Source organism: Temnothorax nylanderi, unplaced genomic scaffold (genome assembly GCF_030848795.1).
Source record: "Temnothorax nylanderi isolate EJ_2023f unplaced genomic scaffold, tnyl_v1.0 TNYL_tig0056_pilon, whole genome shotgun sequence".
Taxonomy (NCBI): domain Eukaryota; kingdom Metazoa; phylum Arthropoda; class Insecta; order Hymenoptera; family Formicidae; genus Temnothorax; species Temnothorax nylanderi.
Window position 1 is genome coordinate 570,574 of NW_027249118.1, and position 20,977 is coordinate 591,550.

The window sequence follows — 20,977 nt, forward strand, 5'->3', positions numbered from 1 at the left end:
TTTACTGGAGTTATTAATTAATTAATACGGTTTGAGTAAGTGAAATTCGATGGAAACACGATCATATATTTTTCGGACACGCGCTGAATGCGGCGTAATTAAACGCATCGTAAAACATTTTTGCTTAATTTGCCATTGTTTTGCATTCATTCTTAATATGCGATAATTGTTTACAATTCAATCGTTACGTCAAAAACACATGCATATTTCGCATTCGTTCATTTATACATTGCGTCACGATTGCGTTACGCTTTTGATTGCTGATTATGAAAATCACGCGTGCTTTTAGAAGCAAGCATTATTAAGCAAAGAGAGGAGAGGAGAGACTATGATTGCAAAATGCGCTAATTGGTTAGCTATACGAGAACCCTTAATGTTGACGTTGTTAATGCTGACATAATGTTGGGATTAGTTTGCAATTTGTTTAATGATATACCGTGGGGCAAAATAAATATGTTTGAATCATTGGAAAAAATGCGCAAATAACGCGTTATATCACTTTTCATACGATATGACGAACAACACAGTACGTCGGATTATATTTTGTGTCGCAACGATATGGTATAGGTACACGATACAAAATGTCGAATCAGAACGTCGCGTCGTGTCGCATCGTGTCGCTCGATCGATCGATTGCCTATGGAAACTGAACTTTCATCCCGAAATTGGCTAAACATTCATTGTAACAATCGAGTCATGAGGGAGCGGTTCCGTGAATGGAACGTATAACCAGCATATCTACCGGAAGTCCGGCCTACGAGTTCCGGCCCGAAGCGCATTCGTCTCATTGTCTCTTTCATCCTTTTTTTTTCGTTGCTGTTCAGCAACGAACGCTGTTGCCTGTCAACCGAAAAAGAGACTGTCGCGAAGGATAAAAAGCAGCTGACATTGTCGTAACCGGTTGATAATTAAAAGCTTCAAGTGGCAAGTATTCGATAATAATGTAATATCTAATTAATAGCAGCAGCTCTCTCATAACAAACTTACGAAATGTATGATTAATTAGAACAATTATTAGTTTTCTTGCATTTTTCTTCAAGAAATTTGAAAAATATATTAACAGATATGCTCAGTAATACTGTCATAAAATTTTCCAATTTGGATTATCGCACATTATTTTCTATACTTATTATCTCTTGAAATCTAGGCTAATTTAACTATTTGCAGGTTATTGTGCATAATATCAAATATAGTCTTATAATTAGTCTACTTATTTTCTATTTATCAGATATCTGGTAATTTTTATTTTTTATTATATATTTATGATGTTGATCTACGAGAACGATATTACACCTTTAATTATTAGTATAAATATTATTATCTGTCACATCTTAAATATATATACATATGTATATATATATATATGTGTATATTAGGGCATGGCGACTTTTTAATGTACTGCACAGAGCAGTACATTAAACAGAGCAGTGAAATAAGGCAGCTGCAGCACTCAGCGCATCCGCAAATTAGATTATCAGCGCGCGTCCGTAGAGATATTAGGCGCCTCATATCGTGTGGAATTGATTTATTATTATCTTTATATAAATTGCGATTTATACTTTATCAGCTGTTCTAGACAGTCGTATATACGTATGCCATGAGTCAGATTAAAAGTAATAATCAAGTAAGACTGACGCATTGTATGTAAAAAATGCCAGTATCAGTTATCTTATGATTGACCGATTTCATTACGATTATGCTCGCAAGGAATAACAGAATGTACAGCATTTTCTAGAAATGTTATCATTTCCTGATTAAAGCTTTTTCCTGATTAACGAAAGCGACGGAGCTTTTTTTAACAAAATCATAGCAATATTAATAGGTTCTTCGCGGCTAATTGGGGGAATGAAAAATTTGTGGTGAATAAAATCTCGGGAGCAGAAGTGATACCTAAAACTTGTTTAATTAACCTCAAGTGGATTATTCTTCAATGTAATTTTACTTTTATGGTTAGTTATAGAGACATTTATATATATAGTGAAGATTGAAAGACTGTTTAAGTTGGATAAGATGATTTGCAATGAAATTTTCGTCAGGGAAGATTGAATACTCGATTGAATACTAAAGTAATAAAATAGATGAAAATACTAGTAACATCTTTGAATATACTTATCTATCTCGGTTATGGTTGTATTGAACGACCACAATTATCAAGTTACGCTTGCAAATTGACAATTAGGTTATCATTCTTCGATGATTATTCAAACGGTTTATTATAAGCATTCGCGCGGCATAATCACTTACTGATCAAGATCAATAGATTGTGCGCGCTGTACATAATTTATTTATAGTTCATTTATTAACTTATAAACTGACATGTCTTTTGCAGATCGACTACCCGGAAGTTCATAGCGGGGGGAGGATGCATCGACCACCGCACCCTCATCCCATAACCGACCCCCGCCAGGTCAACTTAGTCTTCGAGGACACGGTAAATATATTTCTATTTTTTACTTATTTATGGCAATCTTATAGTCATGATCACTCGTATATGACTATTTAATTCTTCTCGTATTCATCTGAGCAAATAATGTCTAATGTTGTTCTGACCTTGAATCGAAATTCGAAGACGAGGAAACCCTTTTTCTTCAAGGAAACTCCGTTGGCTTCTCATAAATCACTCTTCTCAAGACATTCATGATTGTGTATGGCTTCTTTTTCTATTATTCCATCCGTTTTTCTTGGCTCCACAGATCCGTTAATAAAATGTCCCATCTTTTCGTTCTTATCTAGGTATTTAATCGTTATAGGATAGGACGTCAAGTAAAAATTATTTGAGTAATTGCTACGATAAAATATCTTTTGCGATTATCTATAAAAATTGTGCGCGGTTAGTTATAAAATGTTCGTAAGTTTTTGAAATCTAATAAGAAGGCCTGCGGAAGTTTTCTTTTTTCTGAATCTACATTCATCATGTATGACGCATAGTCCTTTTCTTGATTGAAGAATGACATAATTGTATTTACCAAAATCAATACCGGATATAAACTATGACGATATCAGTTCGTCTATATGTAAATGGTCAAACGCTCAAACGAACAATTTTGATAATCAGGATTTGATGTCAGTTTGGTATCGAACGCGCGTGGCAGAGTACCTGCATGCAGAGCCGTCCTTCCGGCGACGGCGGGCAAGAAGTTGAATGGGAGAAGCAATTTGGAAAGTAGTGTGTGGCTCGGGACAAAAGGAAAAGTGAGACACACGGGCACGAACGACATAACGGGTCGTATAAATCATCCGTCGAGTCGGAGTCGTCGGACAGTGGCCTTTGAGCGGTTACTATCCGTTGCTGGATGGATGCTTTGAGCGGACCAGCATAGCAGCAGCAGCGGCGCTTCTCTATCCTCATTCGCCTGCATCCTCATCTCTTTCTCCTCTCTTCCTCGCTCGCTCCTTTGCGGCTCGATCGACCGTCCGTCGACTCCTTAAGCGCATTTCACACGATCGCCCAACAGTGACTTTCTCTAGAGAGGCCTCTTAGATCAATTCAAGTGTCGTTATTGGCGTCAATTTACGTCATTGTTTGTTTATTGTTCCGCATGGCGATTAACTAATCGCGAAGGTTGATGAATATTAATCGCGAGATCATCGGCGCGTTCTTTCTCGATCAGTTTCTCGAGCGTGTTTTGCATTTTTGCAATATTCTTATGACATTGCATCGGCCGCTGACATTCGCGTGGGTATGCAAATTGCGCGCGCGCGAAGTAGGTTACATTACGTATTACGTATCAAGCGTTATCGTATTTTTAATCGCGGTTATTTTTGTCATGTCTTATCATAATCATTATTTATTGAATATCTATACATCCGAAGTAATTATCGTCAAGTTAATTAAATATCTTTTACTTTTCATTTCTTTTTTTCGAATGTTATGCCATCATCTATCAGCGAGATTTGAAAGATTTGAAACTGGAGTTTTGTTAATTGCAATTTGAATTTCTAAGCTTATAAACACATGACCAAGTAATCCCATTATTTAATTAAAAAACAAGATAGGGTTTAACGAGTTGTGATGGGTTTTGCGTCAGCTTAATATGATATACATACATAATTTAAAAAAAATTCAAACGTGGGAGAGAGTTTTATACGTCACAACCTTTACTCTTCTTTCATGTAAAGTAAACCAATTTATTCATAATCATTCATCTTTCGTCAAATCACTTCCAACTCCTGTTAAGTAACCATCTCCCACACGAATCAAACGGTTATTTAATTTTTCTTCCCCGTTGTATGCAAATTACACTTAACCCTTTTCTCCCAACATATATGTACTTATACATCTAATTATAGCATTAGTAAATTATTTAGATTGTTACGTAATTTTTATTTTGTTTTTAATTTTTCTCTGAAATTTCATTTGCGTACCGCATCTGTTATAGTGAGGTCAATTCTGCAACAATAGTTTTATATGTTACGTTAACGAGATAGAATGCGTCTTCATAATCTTCATATAACAGCTGCATAGCCTGCATGTAAATATTAAGATTATAAAGATGCAAATCCGTGCCGCGTTTACGAGCTACTATGAAATTACGAATACTGATACTGGATATACTAGAGATACGTGTGTATGTATTCAGTGTAACAAAATTTAATTTAATCCCCCCCATGCAATACGGACAAGAAAATTTCATTAAACTACCAGCCGTTGTTTCGACCTTATGTGGGGAACAAAATTTAATTTCCCAGTGATATATCAAAACAATTTTTAATATATGGATGTTAATATTAACTCCATTTTACAACATTCTTCCTTTAGTCTGCTTTGATTTAGTTTATTAAATGATTCTGTATATAATGAAATATATTTTATTTTATTTTTCGCACATTTTAAACTTTTATTGAAATCATATATAAGATAGATTTTATACACATATATTATAAAAAATTATTTCATATAGTAAACTCCAACATGATCATAGATTTATAGAAAAAGCGAATATATATAATTAAAAAAATAATAATAATTTGAATGTTTTATGTGTCTGATAAACCTAAAGTTGTGTGCGCTAATTTGGTATTTGGTATCGAATTGTTAGGAATCAGATTTAATTTCACAGCTTCGATCGCGCTTGTAATCGAGTATGTTCGAGTATGTTCACGAACAAAACGATCAAGAGATCCACATCAAATTCCTTCAAAAAAAAAAAAAAAAGGGGGGGGGGAAAGAAAAAGAAACGAAATCGCGCGTTGAAGCTACAGGTGGCCCGGCATTTCCCCCTCTCTCGCCGGCCGACCGCGACGTGATACGCGCTCCCCCCGTTGACACGGACCTGAGGAGCCGCTTACGGCGCGGCGGCGGTGGCGGGTCACGTGACTATACGCTGCGATCCGAAGGGAATGCCAACGGCACGGCACGGCACGGCACTACGTGGGTCGCGGAACGCGGTGCGCGGTGCGCGGTGCGGGTGACAGCGGGACGAGACGAGAGACGAGGCAGTCCTACGTTCGCCAAGCTGATGACCGGCCGCGACGACGGCGACGACAACAGACGGACAGACAGACAGACGGACGGACGGACGACGGACTGTCGCACTGTCGGACGCATCACGAATCACGAGTTTCGTGCTAAGCAGTAGAAAGAGGGTCACGCCGCGGCGCGTCCGCTTCCACGCGCGTTGCGTTGCGTTGCGCACGCGGCACGCCAGTGAGAGAAAAACGACCGGACGAGGCGGATAAAGCGCGTAGGAAAATGCGGACGATTCCTCGGATCTGTCGTGAGCAGTCGTGAGTCGTGATTGTCTCCGCCGCGCCGAGGAGGAAGACGAGAACAGCAACAACAACAAGGAGAATCGCGGGTTCCGCTGACGCGATGGACGCGTTCGGCGTGTATCAAGTGAGTGCCTCTCCTTTCGGAGATATACTCAAAATGGCCTTGGCTCTCCTTCGCTCTCTCCCTCTCTCGCGACTCGCGGGCGCTCGAGCTCCGAGGCCTCCGAGGGCTCCGAGCTGACGAGCTCCGACGGGAAAGCGAGCTCTCGAGAGCGCGGAGCGTATGGCGTACGCGCGACCCGCGACCCGCGGCCTCCCCTCACGATGACATGACGACAGTCGTCGTAGGTATCTTGTTTGGATGACGAATATGTATGTGGATACGCGCGAGAAGCACACCCGCACCCCGATACCCTGATGCACGGTCCGCATACATACATACATAGCGTGTGTGCGTGATGTCATGTCTCTGTGACCTAACCTAACCGCGAACCAGAGCCTGTCCCAATCACGCCCATTCCTGGTATTTCCTACTTCGCTACTAGCGAACGAGCGGCGTCGTCGTCGTCGTTGATGTTTTTGTCCCTTGCCTAGGTCTATGCGGGTATAGGAGGTTGTCGCTGATGCTCAGGAACAGCGTTGCAGGTCGTTTTCCTAGATTGATCCTTGCGGAACATCGTTCTGGATAGTTAATTCTTGAACATGCACTGTTATTGTTATCGCAGTTGTTGGATTGATGATCCAGAGAAGAGCTAGATTAGATGGGACAGATGTTAAATTATTGTTATGTTATATTTTACATCAATATATTTTTATAATTTATACAACTTATCTAAACATGCTTGTGTAAGTGACAGATGAACTTCTTATCAATATAATGTTATCCAAGTCTTGTTTCTCTTTACTCTATTGCCAACTTTAATCATGAATATCTCTTTTGAATATAGTATTATATATACCTATTATATACTTATGTAATCTTTATATGGTATAGTATATGATAGTTAGAGATTAGAATTTATATTTTATGGCAAATCCTTTGGATACGTTACATCTTATATCAAAATTTTATTGATTTATACAGTTTTCTATAATAAATACGTATGTAACTCAGTATCGGGAAGATGTAGAGTAGAGTTTATTAAACTACTTTATATAGGAAAGATATGAAATACTTCTTACTATTTTAGTAATGTATAAAGGCAATTTATGGATTGTGACAACATCTAGAAAAAATTATACACAAACTTTAAGAAATTTAGAAATAACATTAAAAAAACAAGCTGATAAAATGTTTTCTTTGTAGTTCTCACAGGGCCTTACAAGCAGGCCGGAGCTGTATCAGAAATCAAATAGAAGTAGTCATTCGAGTGACACAAGTTCAGCATACAGTGGATCCGACACCATGACATCTGTACAAAGTTCGTTAGACGCGGATCCTGATGAAGTGGATCTGTCAGGTCTTGTGGAATCTATTGTTGATAGCGATGAGGAAGAGGATCTGGCAGAGAGTATGGATGTAAGTATCATGATTTATCTTGCTGTCCCTTAGAGGTGCATAAGATAAGATTCTAATTTCTACTATTGTGATATTTTAGAGTTTAACGGTGCGCGATCCTGTACGAGAATGTTTAGAAAAGGATCCTGTTGAGAGAACGGAGGATGACATAGAGACGCTTTTGGAGTTCACGCAACAACTGAAAGCTTTCACAAACATGACTTTGGCTGTCAGAAGAGCGCTGTGCGCTGTAATGGTATTTGCGGTGGTCGATCGTGCCGGGATGGTGGTCTTGAACGACGGCGAGGAACTCGACAGTTGGAGCGTGCTGATCAACGGCGCTGTTGAGATTGAGCACAGCAATGGCGAGATTGAACAACTCGGTCTCGGAGATAGCTTTGGAATCTTGCCTACTATGGAGAGGCTATTACATCGTGGAGTTATGAGAACAAAGTTCGTAATGTGATTCTTCCCTACTTCTGTATAGGCCACGATGCCTAGAAAGCAATATAGGAAAGAAAAAAAATGTGGTTTTCTATCTGCAGGTGCGACGATTGCCAATTTGTTTGCGTAACGCAAGCAGATTACTTTCGAATACAACATCAAGGAGAAGAGAATACCAGGAGACACGAAGAGAATGGAAGGGTGATTCTGGTGACTGAATTGCGAGGAGCTTTGGATGGCGCAGCTCGAAGAGGTCACGTGGTGATTCGGGGAACGCCAGAGCGTTTGATGTTACAGCTCATTGAAGAAAACAGTATTACGGATCCTACTTATGTGGAAGATTTCTTATTGACTCATCGAACGTTCATTGATAGTCCGTTGTTAGTCGCAAGTCAATTGCTGGAGTGGTTTGATCAGGCGCAAGTGCGAGATCGCGTTGCCCGCGTCGTACTCTTATGGGTGAACAATCATTTTACCGATTTTGAAACTGATCCAGCGATGATGGAATTTTTAGAAGCATTCGAAACTGGACTGGAAAGAGAGAAAATGTTAGGACAACAAAGGTAAGTTCCTGTCTCGTGATTTTATTTTTTAAAAGAAAATATATTTAAATATATTAAGGAAAATAACTATTTGTAATTGATTGTTTGACTTCAGGTTGCTAAATATTGCATGTGCGGCGAAAGCGAGAACGCGGAACGTAACGTTAGCCAGGCCAAACAGGGACGAAGTCTTAAATTTTAGCATTTTAGGAGGATTTGAGAGAGGTTTTGGTATATTTATCTCAAAAGTTGACAAGAGATCTAAGGCTGAAGATGTTGGTTTAAAGAGAGGCGACCAGATTTTAGAAGTGAACGGCCAAAGTTTTGAGCATGTAAATCATGCGAAAGCACTCGATATTCTGAGAGCTTCTACGCACCTCAGTATAACTGTAAAATCTAATTTGCTTGGTGGGTTTCATTTATAAACCAGTAATAATAATAAAATGTTCCTTCTTTAACTTCAATTATTTGGTCTTACAGCTTTTAAAGAAATGCTTCAAATGCCAGACAATTCTCCGAGACCTCGAGGTAGAACAAATAAGCCGGAAATACCCAGGCTTCAGTCGGATCCACGAGTTAGACTATCAACGCACGTGGATCCCATGACTCCTGTGAATCCCTTAAATCCCATGATTGGTGGAGTACCGTTATTAATTCCAGACAACAATGTATCGCCATGCAAAGATGCTAAAAAAGAACACAAAGGATTTATGACTCTTGGACCTAAACGGCGATTACAGAAAGCACTTATGAAAATGAACATACTGCCAAAGAACACGATCAAGTGAGTGCATTGAAGCCTGTTGCACAAATGACAATTAAATCTATCTGAATTCTTTGCTGACACAAGATTCTTTTTAATTTTAACAGCGACGGTGTACACGTGGATGATCCTCTTGCGCCACCGCATACACCACCGGGAACAGGGCTTACGCAAACTACTACTAATCTATACCATTCGAAAAGTAATCCGGATCTTACGTCGCTTTATTGTTACGACGACTTGAGGGCAAACGATTATCCTGAACATGTGCTCAAAGTATATAAAGCAGATCAAACCTGCAAATATCTCCTTATTCACAAAGAAACGACAGCGCATGAGGTAAGTAAATTTATACTGCTGAAATTAAATAACTAAAGAAAAATATGTATGGGTTATTACATATAATGATGCATTAACTTTTTGTAGGTGGTGATGCTTGCACTTCAAGAATTTGGCATAACAGAAAGTAGTTCAAATTTCTCTCTGGCGGAAGTGAGCGTCGGCGAAGGTGGTATGATCAAACAGCGTAGATTGCCAGATCAATTGCAGAATCTTGCGGAACGAATCGGATTGAGCTCTCGATACTACTTGAAAACTAACGGAATTTCCGAAACATTAGTAGCTGACGATCAAGCTCCGGAACTCATTCGAGAATCTCAAGTACACTTTTTGCAATTGAATGCTGTGGAAGTAGCAATACAACTGACTCTACAAGACTTCAGTATATTCAGGTAATTCGATACTTAATGAAATGTATAAATCTGCCTATTGCAAATTGCATCTATAACTTGCATTTGATTACATGTTTGATAATAACAACAAGCTTACTTTTGCGTATTTTATTACAGACAAATTGAGTCCACGGAATATGTGGATGATTTGTTTGAATTGAAAAGTAGGTACGGTGTACCTATGCTCAGTCAGTTTGCAGAACTAGTCAACAGAGAAATGTTCTGGGTTGTAACAGAAGTTTGTTCCGAACATAATCTCGTACGGCGCAGTAAGATTATAAAGCAATTTATTAAAATAGCGCGTAAGTATATTTGGAACCTTTTTCCTTATTTTACCTACTTCTTAGGCATTTTATATCAACAATACTTTTCTGCGTAGGCCAATGCAAGGAGTGCAAAAATTTCAATTCCATGTTCGCAATTGTATCCGGTTTGGGCCATGGTTCAGTGTCGAGATTAAGAGCTTCATGGGAAAAACTGCCAACCAAATATCAAAGATTATTCAGCGATCTACAAGAATTAATGGATCCCAGCCGTAATATGAGTAAATACCGGCAATTGGTGGCGTCTGAACAAACGCAACCACCGATAGTGAGTTTTATTCTTCTTTATAACAAAATAATTTTTCATTGACATTTACTTTTGTATTTTATTTTATTTACTGTTTACTGCTTACTATCGATTATATATTTCTATAATTCAAGCTTGTAGTATGATGGCTTTAAATTATTACTAGCGAGTTAAATGGTTATTTATTTTAGATACCTTTCTATCCGGTCGTGAAAAAGGACTTGACCTTTATACATCTTGGTAATGATTCAAGAGTAGAAGGTCTGGTAAATTTCGAAAAACTCAGGATGATTGCGAAGGAAGTGAGAACATTGACAAACATGTGTTCCTCACCCTATGATTTACTCACTATGCTGGAAAGGGGCGGGCAACCACCAAGTTCCGCAATGGTAGCTCTGAACCAAATGACTACTGGTAATCAAGGTGAGTTTCTTATGTTGTTTTGTGTTGTCTCTCCGGTTTGGTTTCTAAATACAGTATTTGTAATATTTGTGTTATCGCTGCCAAATAGGCGGTCAAACTGCGACAGTGAAACGACGAAAGAAATCCACGGCCGCACCAAATCCGAAGAAAATGTTCGAGGAAGCACAGATGGTCCGAAGAGTGAAGGCCTATCTCGCGAACATGAAAGTGATCACCGATGAGGAACGGTTGCATCAACTTTCTGTCGATTGCGAGCCACATGCAGGAGCCGTTGCAGTTGCAGCTGCGGTACCACTGGGTGGCAGTCGGGGAAGAAGGCATCCGTCGCCTACTCTGTCGACTACCAGTAGCGCCAGTAGTACTAGTGAAGGCAGAAAGAGTATACAAGGTTGGTGAATCTTTACAGCTGCGCTATAATAAATTTTTCTGAAGAATTTATTTTGTAATTTTTGTATTAATTATGGATTCTCTCAGGTACAAAATTCGGCGCCGCGTCGCCGCAAGCAGTTAGGAAGATGTTGGCTCTGTCTGACCCTCACAAGACACGACCATATCAACCTAAGCACTGTCCAGCGCCGTTACCTGTACCGGGATTGGTATTGCATTCGAGTGGTTTGGAGCCTAGTCCAGGTGCACCTAGAAGAGTAGGATCCGGCAGCAGGGTACCGATGCACGAACGATCCCACAGCGATACTCCTGCCAGCCTACCGCCGCCTGTCGATCTCAGTGCGGAGAGCAGTAGTGTAACTAGCTTGAGCAATCTCCAGCCGCTGAGGAAAACCTTAACAAGCGGTGAGTACAATTTTTTTTCTTTATGAAATGGTTTGAAGCGAGATGCTGTCCGGTACAGTGATACGTTCTTCTCTAGGTTTTTCTAAAGACATATTTAGACGGATTATTCCATCTAAATGGATCTCCAAGTTATTTTATTTTGCGGTACTTTTAATAGCTTTTTGTTTATATCTTTCTAGATCGTACTGACAGACTGATAGATTGTTAATCGATTATAAATATCGAATTAGTAGACACGCATCTCGCGAAGCACCATCACGCACTTTCATTGCTCGTTACATACACTGGTCAGGTCTCGCAACAAGGAGTCTCATTATTATGCACGCTGCACAGCCGTTTACGCAATTCATAAATGTTCCATGTTATTTAGTTGATCCATATATACATGACACTCACACACGCATCTTGTATGCCGATTACTATAGCGCGGGCTTTTCTTTTCGATCAGACGTCACGACGTCGCGCCTCGTACCTAACTCCAGAACGAATTGCGGCTTCGAATCGGAGTTCTCATACCATGGGACATACGGAGTCGTATTTTAATGAAATCGGTAGCTACAGCGCTGCTCTTACGAAGTAGATAAACTCGTCAATAAATTCTGACAATTTTAATTCGTAAATGTTATTGGAAAAAATAATAATTTGTCCAGCCGTAGTCTAAATTGAACGTTAAATTAAACGTTTAAATGAGCACAATCTGATTTCTGAATGTCGTATAGAGGATCAATAAATATCATCGATTACAACTTTAATGCGGCGTACAGTTGCACACATAAGATATACTTGTTGATTACGCTCTGCTAATGATAGAATATAAATGTTTATAGACGGTAGGAAAGAGATACATAGGAACGTGCGAGAGACGTGCAATTGAAGTGTGGCAAAGTGATTAGCTTAGGTTCTCGCGCCGGCTCTCTTTGTGAGACAGTTTACTCTAGCTCTAGAACAAAAAGATACGGATTACGAATGAGGCGAATGAGCGTCGCGACTAGACAATAGGCTCGTTTAGCGATTGCGTCAGGGCGTAATCTCTCGGTTAGTACGTGTGTAGTGATAGAAGTGTCTTGGGAACCTGTGCGTAGGTTCGGTGACGAGCAGTGACAGTGGTCATAGCACTCAGTTGGACAGCCACAGCGGGAGCAGCGTGGAAGCGGGCGGCAGCCCACCGCCACCGCAAAGACGGCACTCCGCTCTGCAAGGTACGTAATCAAAAACACGAGAGTGAAACGAGAGAACGGATTATGGCGAAGTGTGCTCGTATGCTGTTCCTTTTGCCCGATTCGTAGAGACACACCGTAGTAGAGTAGTAGAGACATAGTAGTTTCTTTCGCGGTCTCGTGCCGCCGCGCCGGGCCGGAAATCGGCACTGGAAATCAAATTTTTCTTAACGCGCTCACGACGAGAGCTGGATACATTTTTACAATGTAAGATTACAGTTGTTTACACACCCATCCGCTGTTTGTTTTTACATTATTTTACATTGGCTTTAGTTTTTGTATTATCTGTTTTTATGTTGCCAGGTGATTACGTGTCATTCGTTTTGTATTGAGTGACAAGTAGTACTGCTGATAGTATTTAGAATTAAAACCGTTGTATTATAATTTTGGTGTGTCTAGATTTTGATGCTATAGACATGTGAAAGTGATCTTCGTATTCGATGCTGTAGTGTTGAGAATTTAAACCGATCGAAAATTTAATGCCCTATTCTTGAATATCCATAGTCACGACTTGAGTTTATAAATTATTTGCAATAAATGCATATATGATTTTAATTATTGATCTGTCGAGTATTAAATATCAGGAGTTTCCGTTCATATATTATCTCATTATTTCGTATAATTTCTTGGCATTTATGTCGCTGGCTAAATTTTATTGCTGAAAAACGTATGTCCCATGGCCACGTACCCTCAAACGTTAAACGGAGTTACCATAAATATCAGATGAATGTATAAAGGATTAAATATTACTAAACATTGCGTGCCGTACGTTTTTATATTGATATTCGCGTCGTTGAGCGCTGCATATATAGCATAACAACTGTGCTTTCAATCGCTTCTTAAGATTCCGCTGCTTTTAAGATTCGCTTTACAGCTTACTACTCGCTTGATCACGCAGGCGGTATTTCATGCGTTATTCGTCATGATCGTGCGCTTTTGAAAACGCACTTGCATCGCATAAAGATGATTCGTTTTGAGGATTTCTTCGCGTTTCCAGTAACGGCACAAGTTTGTAGATTTTGTAAAAAAAAAAAAATATGTCGTATGTGGCCTCTGTATGGTGCAGGGTCTGTTATAAGAGGCGGAGCACCCCCGTTTCCTCACGCGGTAGCAGTGTTACCTCCGCTTCCTGCCAATCAGAATCACAACCACAATCATCATCACCATCATCACCACCACCAACATTATCACGATCATCATCATCTTCATCACCAACCCCCAACTCCTCAAGGTGAGTTCGCGACTGTCTGCCTGTTTCGTTTGTTTGATCTGCATTGACTCATTGCATTGATTTTGCTGTCCCTGCTGCCTCGAAGGGGGGTATATTATTTTGAGGATGCAAACAGTATGGCTCATGCATGCGAAACAACATGTGACTGGTAAAAAGTAATCTCGTTGGCCTTCAACGTCTTTACAGCTTGAGCTTTGTCTGAACTTGACAGAGATTGCCTTCCTCGAGGAAAAGCGACGTCTTGCGTGTTTGGTCTCTGATGCGTTACTGTGTGTGTAACTGTTATTGAACGAATCTGTTGGTCCGCACGCTGGTGACAAATGTTGCATTACCGTTCGTTTCTGATGTGACCTAGAAGCGCAACGCGTTTACATCAAGCTTGTTCCATTTGCGTATTTGCGTATACCGTAGTATTAGTGGAGATAATTGCGTTTTTTTCAGGGTATTGACTATGTAAAACGGCATATCTGTGCTTCTTTTCTCTTGGGCAGGTTGTATGGTGGATAGCGATGAATGTCTTTTGCGGTTACCATTAAACTCGTTTACTTCTCGTGGATCTCGGCTGTAAGCGAGCGCGACTATCTTTTATTTCTCTCAATAATTAGTTGAATGCTGTAACTTTTTTATACTATTTTTAAAGGATGAAAAAGATGAAAGCAAAATTTCAATTAATATAGTTTTGGGCATATTGAATATTGACAAAAGAGATGGTAACAATAACGAATGTGTTGCAAAAGTGCAAATTATAAATGCGTAGAGAATGAACTAAATATAGAATGCCATAAAAATAAGAATTTAATTTTTAATTAATTTATTTTTTGAATATCATTCTTTTTGCAAGAATTACAATGTATTTAATATCTTATGTATATAAGATATTCGGGTTTTTGATGCGTCTGTTAATTAAAATCTGTAAGTATACGTTGGAATAAGTTTGTACTCGATACTCCTAACATTCTCGCTCGTTTACAAATTCGTTGCATCCGCGGTGGCAGGCGAATTGCTTTATCGACGAGGTGGAGGATGTGTAAGAAGGCGAGAAAAAAGGCGGCTCGAAACGAAGAGAAAGAGAGATCGAGAAAGTTGAGGGTTTTCAGGTACTACGGGATTAGGAGTAAACATGGGCCTAGGGATGCCAGCCCCGCTGCCACCACCCGGAGCGGGGACTACGACCATAATGACGACGATGGGTGCTATGGCGGGCAATATGACATCGTCGATGCGATCAGGCATGAGTAGCACACCACAATGCCGTCAACCACCGGCGTACAAAGTCGTGCAGCAGATGGCGAGATTGCACAGACTCGGTCGTGCTAACAGCCACGAAGGGGTCACCTATCGAGGCACCGATCACGAAGATGGTACTACATCTAGCCAAATCGCTCTACCGTTCACACACGGTTCACACTCACCCTCATATACACATTTATTCGATTTACGCTCGTTGAGGCGAGCACATCTTTTTTTACGTTCTCGTTGTCAATATTCACGCACGGCGAGGAGTGCTGATTTGTTGGCGAAAGCACTCTGTCAGCTCACTACTGTCCGAATAGCTTTTGTAAAAATTGTACTCTTACGACCATCAATTCGCAATGTTTTTATTAATTTTTCTTGTTCGACATTTTTCATTGTGCGTGCTGTGAAAAATGATTATTATTTTGATGCTATGCATTTTCAATTTTTGTGTATTTATTTAAACATATATATTTAAATGATATGTGTTTAAAACTACCTTCTTTTCTTTTTATATATGGTATACTTGTTTAAGAAATGTTTGCAAGCTTTTGTTAAAACTTTTTCTGAATAATCTTTTCTACTTTTAAACAAGATTTTATGTATGACATAATTGAAACGAAATCTTGAACATAATGGTGAACACAATCTTGACCTCAATATTCAATATAATTATAAACACGGTGACAATATTAGCGTTAATTAATGGATATTATGTGGTTATTAGTACACAGTGTAAATAAATACTATATTTACTTGTAAAATGAACGAAATGCTTGTACAATATGTTTGTAAAGTTTGTGTTTAATCAATGTGATTGTCATGTAGCACACTCATGGTCACATAATTTCATGATGCGTAATCATATTTGCATTATGTCAATATTTATGTTAGTGATCATTGCATAATGCACTAGCTTGCCTATCATCATTGAATTTTGCATTGAGACGTTATAATATATTTTGCGATTTGTTTACTTTTTGCGTGATGCCGAGGCATGATTTGCTGCTTGTCCATGTCGCACGTTTTACTCTTTTTTGTTTACATTAATTGTTCATTACTCTTGAATTGATCTACTTAAAAATAATTAGATTTAGAATTTTAGAAATAAGTGCAATACGTCTGTTTATAAGCATTGCATTAGCAAGAGACTCTAATACGTAGATATAGAAAGATATAGAAAATAAATATAAATTTTATGTAGAAATTGCTTTATATATATATATGTGAAGCAATTTATATATACAATTTATATTTATTTTCCATGTCATATATTTAAATAGTTTTACGATAAATTTTTTCTTCGATTTGAACTGATATTATTAAATCGGGCAGGACTGCATGCGTTAAATTGTATTGATCCAAATTAGAGTCTCTTGTATTCCAATTATATTTGGCATTTCAATGAGTCATTTACTAAAATGTGTTTTAAATTGTTGCAGATGACGAAGACGCTCAAGTGTCGGCGGTTTAAGTGGTCCACGAGTTTCACCGAGTTTCGATTACCGTTTTAGTTAATTTCGTCATACCGTTTCTTTTACACGGTCAAAGGAGAAATCGTTTCCGGATGATACCATACGCGAGCCGTTAAACGAAAAGAGAATGCAGGGGAGATCGACGACGCTCGCGAACTTTCTTCCTATAACGATGAATGTCGTTTTGCATTCGTAATCGTAGCATCCTAATTCGATGGCTTTTGGCCATTATGTTACGACATTTTCTTGAGACGTGGGCCAATTTTTCGCGTTGGTGGAACCAACTTAGACTTGACTGCAAGAAAAAGCGTTTATTCTTATTTAAACAGAACGCTTGTCTTCCAAGGGTCCCCGCGACGAACCTGAAGGAATTACCGAGAATCTCAAGCGTTAAAATATTTGTACAACATACCGTGGAAAGCGACAAATAACTGGCAAATGTCGGTAAGCAGGCGAAAAGGGGGAGTATTTTTCTTTTATTAGACTGAAAGAACGCTTCTCATTCTCGAGTAAGCGCTCATGGGCTTTCACGAGATGGCGAGAAGCGAATTAAATGAGAGAAGGAGAGAAAACGCGATCGTAATATTCTATATAAATGTGTAATAAAACCAAGTCCAAAGATGTTATATATACTGCGTGTCGCCAGAGAAAGTACGAATATGACGGCGTGTCCTGTAATATATACTTGATAGGTTATTTAGTGTCCCATAATAGCGTAAGTTGGTGTAAATAGCGTAGTGTTATAGTATTTAGGGAAGAGGAGCAGAGGGATTACACTGATGAGAGATGAGACAAAGATTCATTGTTTAGAATAGTGCGGTTAGCTTTTGTGTTTAACACAATAGTTTCGTCAGCATTACATATTTAAGAACTAAAAGGATTCGTTTCTTTATCGGTAAAAGAGTGGAAACGTTTCATAATCGTTTTAGATTTCGTTTACACGTTATTCGAAATGGTTTATTTCCATTTTAAGCGCCTTCCTTTTAAAAGATTTCTATTGCCAATCTGGCTCTGGTACAGACGATTCAAATTTTACAAGGAAAGTTGATGTACTTTTACGCTTTCGCTGAATTTTAATGACGTAATCAAGTACAAAAGAAAAAGAATTTCTCGAAGGCTACGATCGAGATAATTGTTTTTCACAACAGCGCAATCTTTTTAAGCTATACTTGGATCCATTTATTTTTACGGAACGCATTTTCGAATTTTAATTTGCAAATAAATTATTATTTTTCTAATCTCAATCTTTAGTTCGATACTTCATCATCGGGTTTATATTCTTCGTTATTTTATGAATATCAGGGTTACTTGTTTAGTTTTACGGATATAATCCGCAACATGCGAAAGAAACTTCTTCAGATCGTATCTCTCGTAGAATTCGAGGACAAAGACAAAAAGAAGAAATAAAATTTTTCGCTACTTTACATGTCGGTACGAGAGAAGCGGTTGGCTTTATTATAGTAGATTTATCCATGTATATTATATATACACACAAATACAAACGTGCGTGTGTGTGTGTGTGTGTACACATACGCGCACGCGCAAGCATACACACACATGTACACACGTACACAAACGCTCTTGTCTACTTACATGAGACTCGAGTCCTTTTACAAGTATTATAAAGAAACTGTAATTCACGTGCACGATATGTATCGATGCGTTAGCAAAGAGGGCCTAATTACCTGGGCACCGTTTTTGCGATTGCCAAGTATGCGGAAGTCGAAAAAACGCACGAAAGAGTATAAGAGTATAAGAGAAAATGCGAAAGAGTGTGAATGTGTATGTGAGAAAGGAAGATAAAAAGAGAGAGTATCGAGAGTCAACACAGTGCTTTTTTGGATACTCGGATCTCTACCATTAATTACATTCCAAACTTTGTCTTGCCGTGTTTACGTCTGTCGACAGATGCCTTTCTCTTCTGATCACTCTCTCCCCCCCCCCCCACCCCCAAAAAAAGAAAAGCACAAAGCACTTGTTTAACAAACTGCTGTTAAATATTATTATTACTAATATTAGCTTACTTATTTTCCTTTCCTTAATTTTTTTCTTCGAAATCCACAAAGACTGTGTTACTCTTCGATGTAGTGTCCAGTGATCCCGAAGGATCGGGAAGGGATATGTGATCCAGCTCGGTCTTTTGGGACAGGAATTCAATATATTTACACACACCTTCATATTCATATATTATATCTCTTTGTACATATCCTAACAACTTTTAAATATTAATATCCAACGTTCTCGAAAAAATTTTTAAACGTATTTACCGATAATTAAGAATTCTTGGTAATGCAGCGTCAAGAATTAAATTATTTTCTTTTCTTTCTGACGCGAACAAATCCATTTTTATCTTTGTTCTTTCTCTCGTCATATTTTGCATTTTAGGCGTACTAGGCTCTATGTCATTCCATGCGCATTTATGACTCTCGAGAAGAATCAATGAATTTTTATCGAGAATTCTGGATGTTGAGAACACTGTTTTGCTTATTATAATTACGATACTGACATGTTTTTAACAATTTTTTTATGCAAGAAATAGGAAATTTTTATACACAATCATATATCTATACTATTTGCGATAAAAGTTGGAACGCAGAATTCTCGGTGGAAAATCCAATTTCATGTTTTTCCAGTGAAACCATGTAACTTTTTGGTAGCGACATAAATTTAGTCAAAGTAAAGGAGCCTGGACGTCTTATAGTTAACTCTTGCTCTTTTCTTTTAATAAAACTCGCTAGAAAACTATTAGAATGCGAACACGCGAGAATGTTTACCGTTCGGGAAATGGAAGTTAAGACGGGTCGCATTTTCTTCCGCTCACCGTCTCTTTCTTTATTTTATTTATACCATGCCTCGTTCTGTTGTTTTAATTATTTATAACCTCGAGATATATTCGTCTATATAACGCGGACAGGAAGCAACAGAAAATCTTTTGTATTTAATTTGTTTAATAAAACTTGAATCATAGTACAATGTCTCCCGTCTTTTCAGTTTCGTTCGTTCGTTGCGATCCTATCCCACACATCGAGATTCATCTACCACGCTTATTTATTAATTTATTAACGGTTTACTTTACAGTACGATTTAATAGTACAAAGACATGCTTGAGCAAAATTCTTCAAGGTATATACACGTATTCATATTTCTATTTCGCGAAATACAACAAAGAAATATGGCAGAGAAGATTTAAAAATAAGTTATTCCCTATTAATATGGTACGAGAAGATAAGAGACATTTAAAAGATGCCATGAAAAGAAAATTATTGTACCTCTAAGGAGCGAACTAATCTTATCTTCATTTTTTCAGACATTCTTGAAATATATTTCTGGAACTTGAAAATATCTTTTTAAAACAAAGTGTATGTAATCTTTCGTCTCATTTTTTTCTAATTTCTATAATAAATTTTCGAAGAAATGCGTTTGTATCGCTTTACGCCTGTGTTACGATTTTGCACGTAGAATCGAGTATCTTTACGTTCCGAGCTTTATTTTGTATTAACAAACCACTACGTACGGTATATTTTTAGTAGCGAGAAAGGCGGTACATCGAATTTTTGAATTAATTATCCTTCGGTATATACTCGTCAGGAAGTGAAAAGCCTTTTTCGAGGGCACTTTTCAGGATACAGAGGACCACGGAGCTCGTTAATTTCTCTAGTCGTGGGAATATGTTTCTGTTAGAATTCTCGCGCGTTCGGAGAGTGTGGAGCGCAAGTATTTCGCGATGAACGCTGAATACAATCGGTACTGTGCGTAGCGGGTCATCCGTTGGAACGAAATCAATAGGTGATACTACTGCTACTATTTTGTACGACACGACGTTTTGTATAATCTGTCTACCGTACGTGTAGAGAGGCGGAGAGAAAAGTCTACCGATCGCTATATAAATGGTAAAATATTATATATCGAATGCATATTTAAGATTACCATTTGTAGACTTGCGCGCATAGGTGTTATTAGTCCCATTAATGTAAATCCCTCCCAGCAAAACAATATATGAACAATTAAAGGATTGGTAAGGAATCGGCGGGGAATTTATTTACCACCTCTTTACGCCAAGACGCATATGGGAATGTCTCTCATTAGGTCGAAAGTTTTAAGATATGACCGCTCCTTTGCGATCCAGAAAAATATCGTGACTTGAAATGCATTAAACGCAAGGAATGCATGCTGCCTTACGTTCGTGCGGCTACCACATGGCAGCGGTTGACCAGCACCTGTTGCTTTAGACAGGAACCAACTGACAGTCGGGGGTTAGTCGACTCACTACGCGTAAAATTGCAACTTTAGTCGCATCAGAACGCTGCCTGTAGAACGTTTCTTTTTTTCCAATTTTGTATTTCGAA

General features: G+C 38.6%; 1 protein-coding gene across 8 annotated transcripts in view; it reads left to right on the plus strand.

Moving 5' to 3' along the window:
* The window catches only part of LOC139773040 (rap guanine nucleotide exchange factor 2), a 116,388-nt gene extending 95,734 nt beyond the window's left edge, over positions 1-20,654 (plus strand). For 5 of the 8 annotated variants that reach the window (XM_071707229.1, XM_071707233.1, XM_071707232.1 and 2 more), the window contains 16 exons: positions 2,330-2,431; positions 7,019-7,231; positions 7,311-7,663; positions 7,756-8,217; positions 8,312-8,604; positions 8,677-8,980; positions 9,067-9,298; positions 9,386-9,690; positions 9,808-9,992; positions 10,070-10,281; positions 10,452-10,683; positions 10,772-11,071; positions 11,158-11,475; positions 12,558-12,674; positions 15,021-15,284; positions 16,599-20,654. In XM_071707229.1, the coding sequence (XP_071563330.1) occupies positions 2,330-2,431; positions 7,019-7,231; positions 7,311-7,663; positions 7,756-8,217; positions 8,312-8,604; positions 8,677-8,980; positions 9,067-9,298; positions 9,386-9,690; positions 9,808-9,992; positions 10,070-10,281; positions 10,452-10,683; positions 10,772-11,071; positions 11,158-11,475; positions 12,558-12,674; positions 15,021-15,284; positions 16,599-16,630 (3,924 nt within the window). In that variant the 3' untranslated portion in view covers positions 16,631-20,654. Of the gene's footprint in view, positions 1-2,329; positions 2,432-4,419; positions 5,837-7,018; positions 7,232-7,310; positions 7,664-7,755; positions 8,218-8,311; positions 8,605-8,676; positions 8,981-9,066; positions 9,299-9,385; positions 9,691-9,807; positions 9,993-10,069; positions 10,282-10,451; positions 10,684-10,771; positions 11,072-11,157; positions 11,476-12,557; positions 12,675-15,020; positions 15,285-16,598 lie in introns of those variants that run through there. The other 3 variants (XM_071707235.1, XM_071707230.1, XM_071707234.1) reach the window with 3 other exon arrangements.
* Positions 20,655-20,977: the final 323 nt, after the last annotated feature.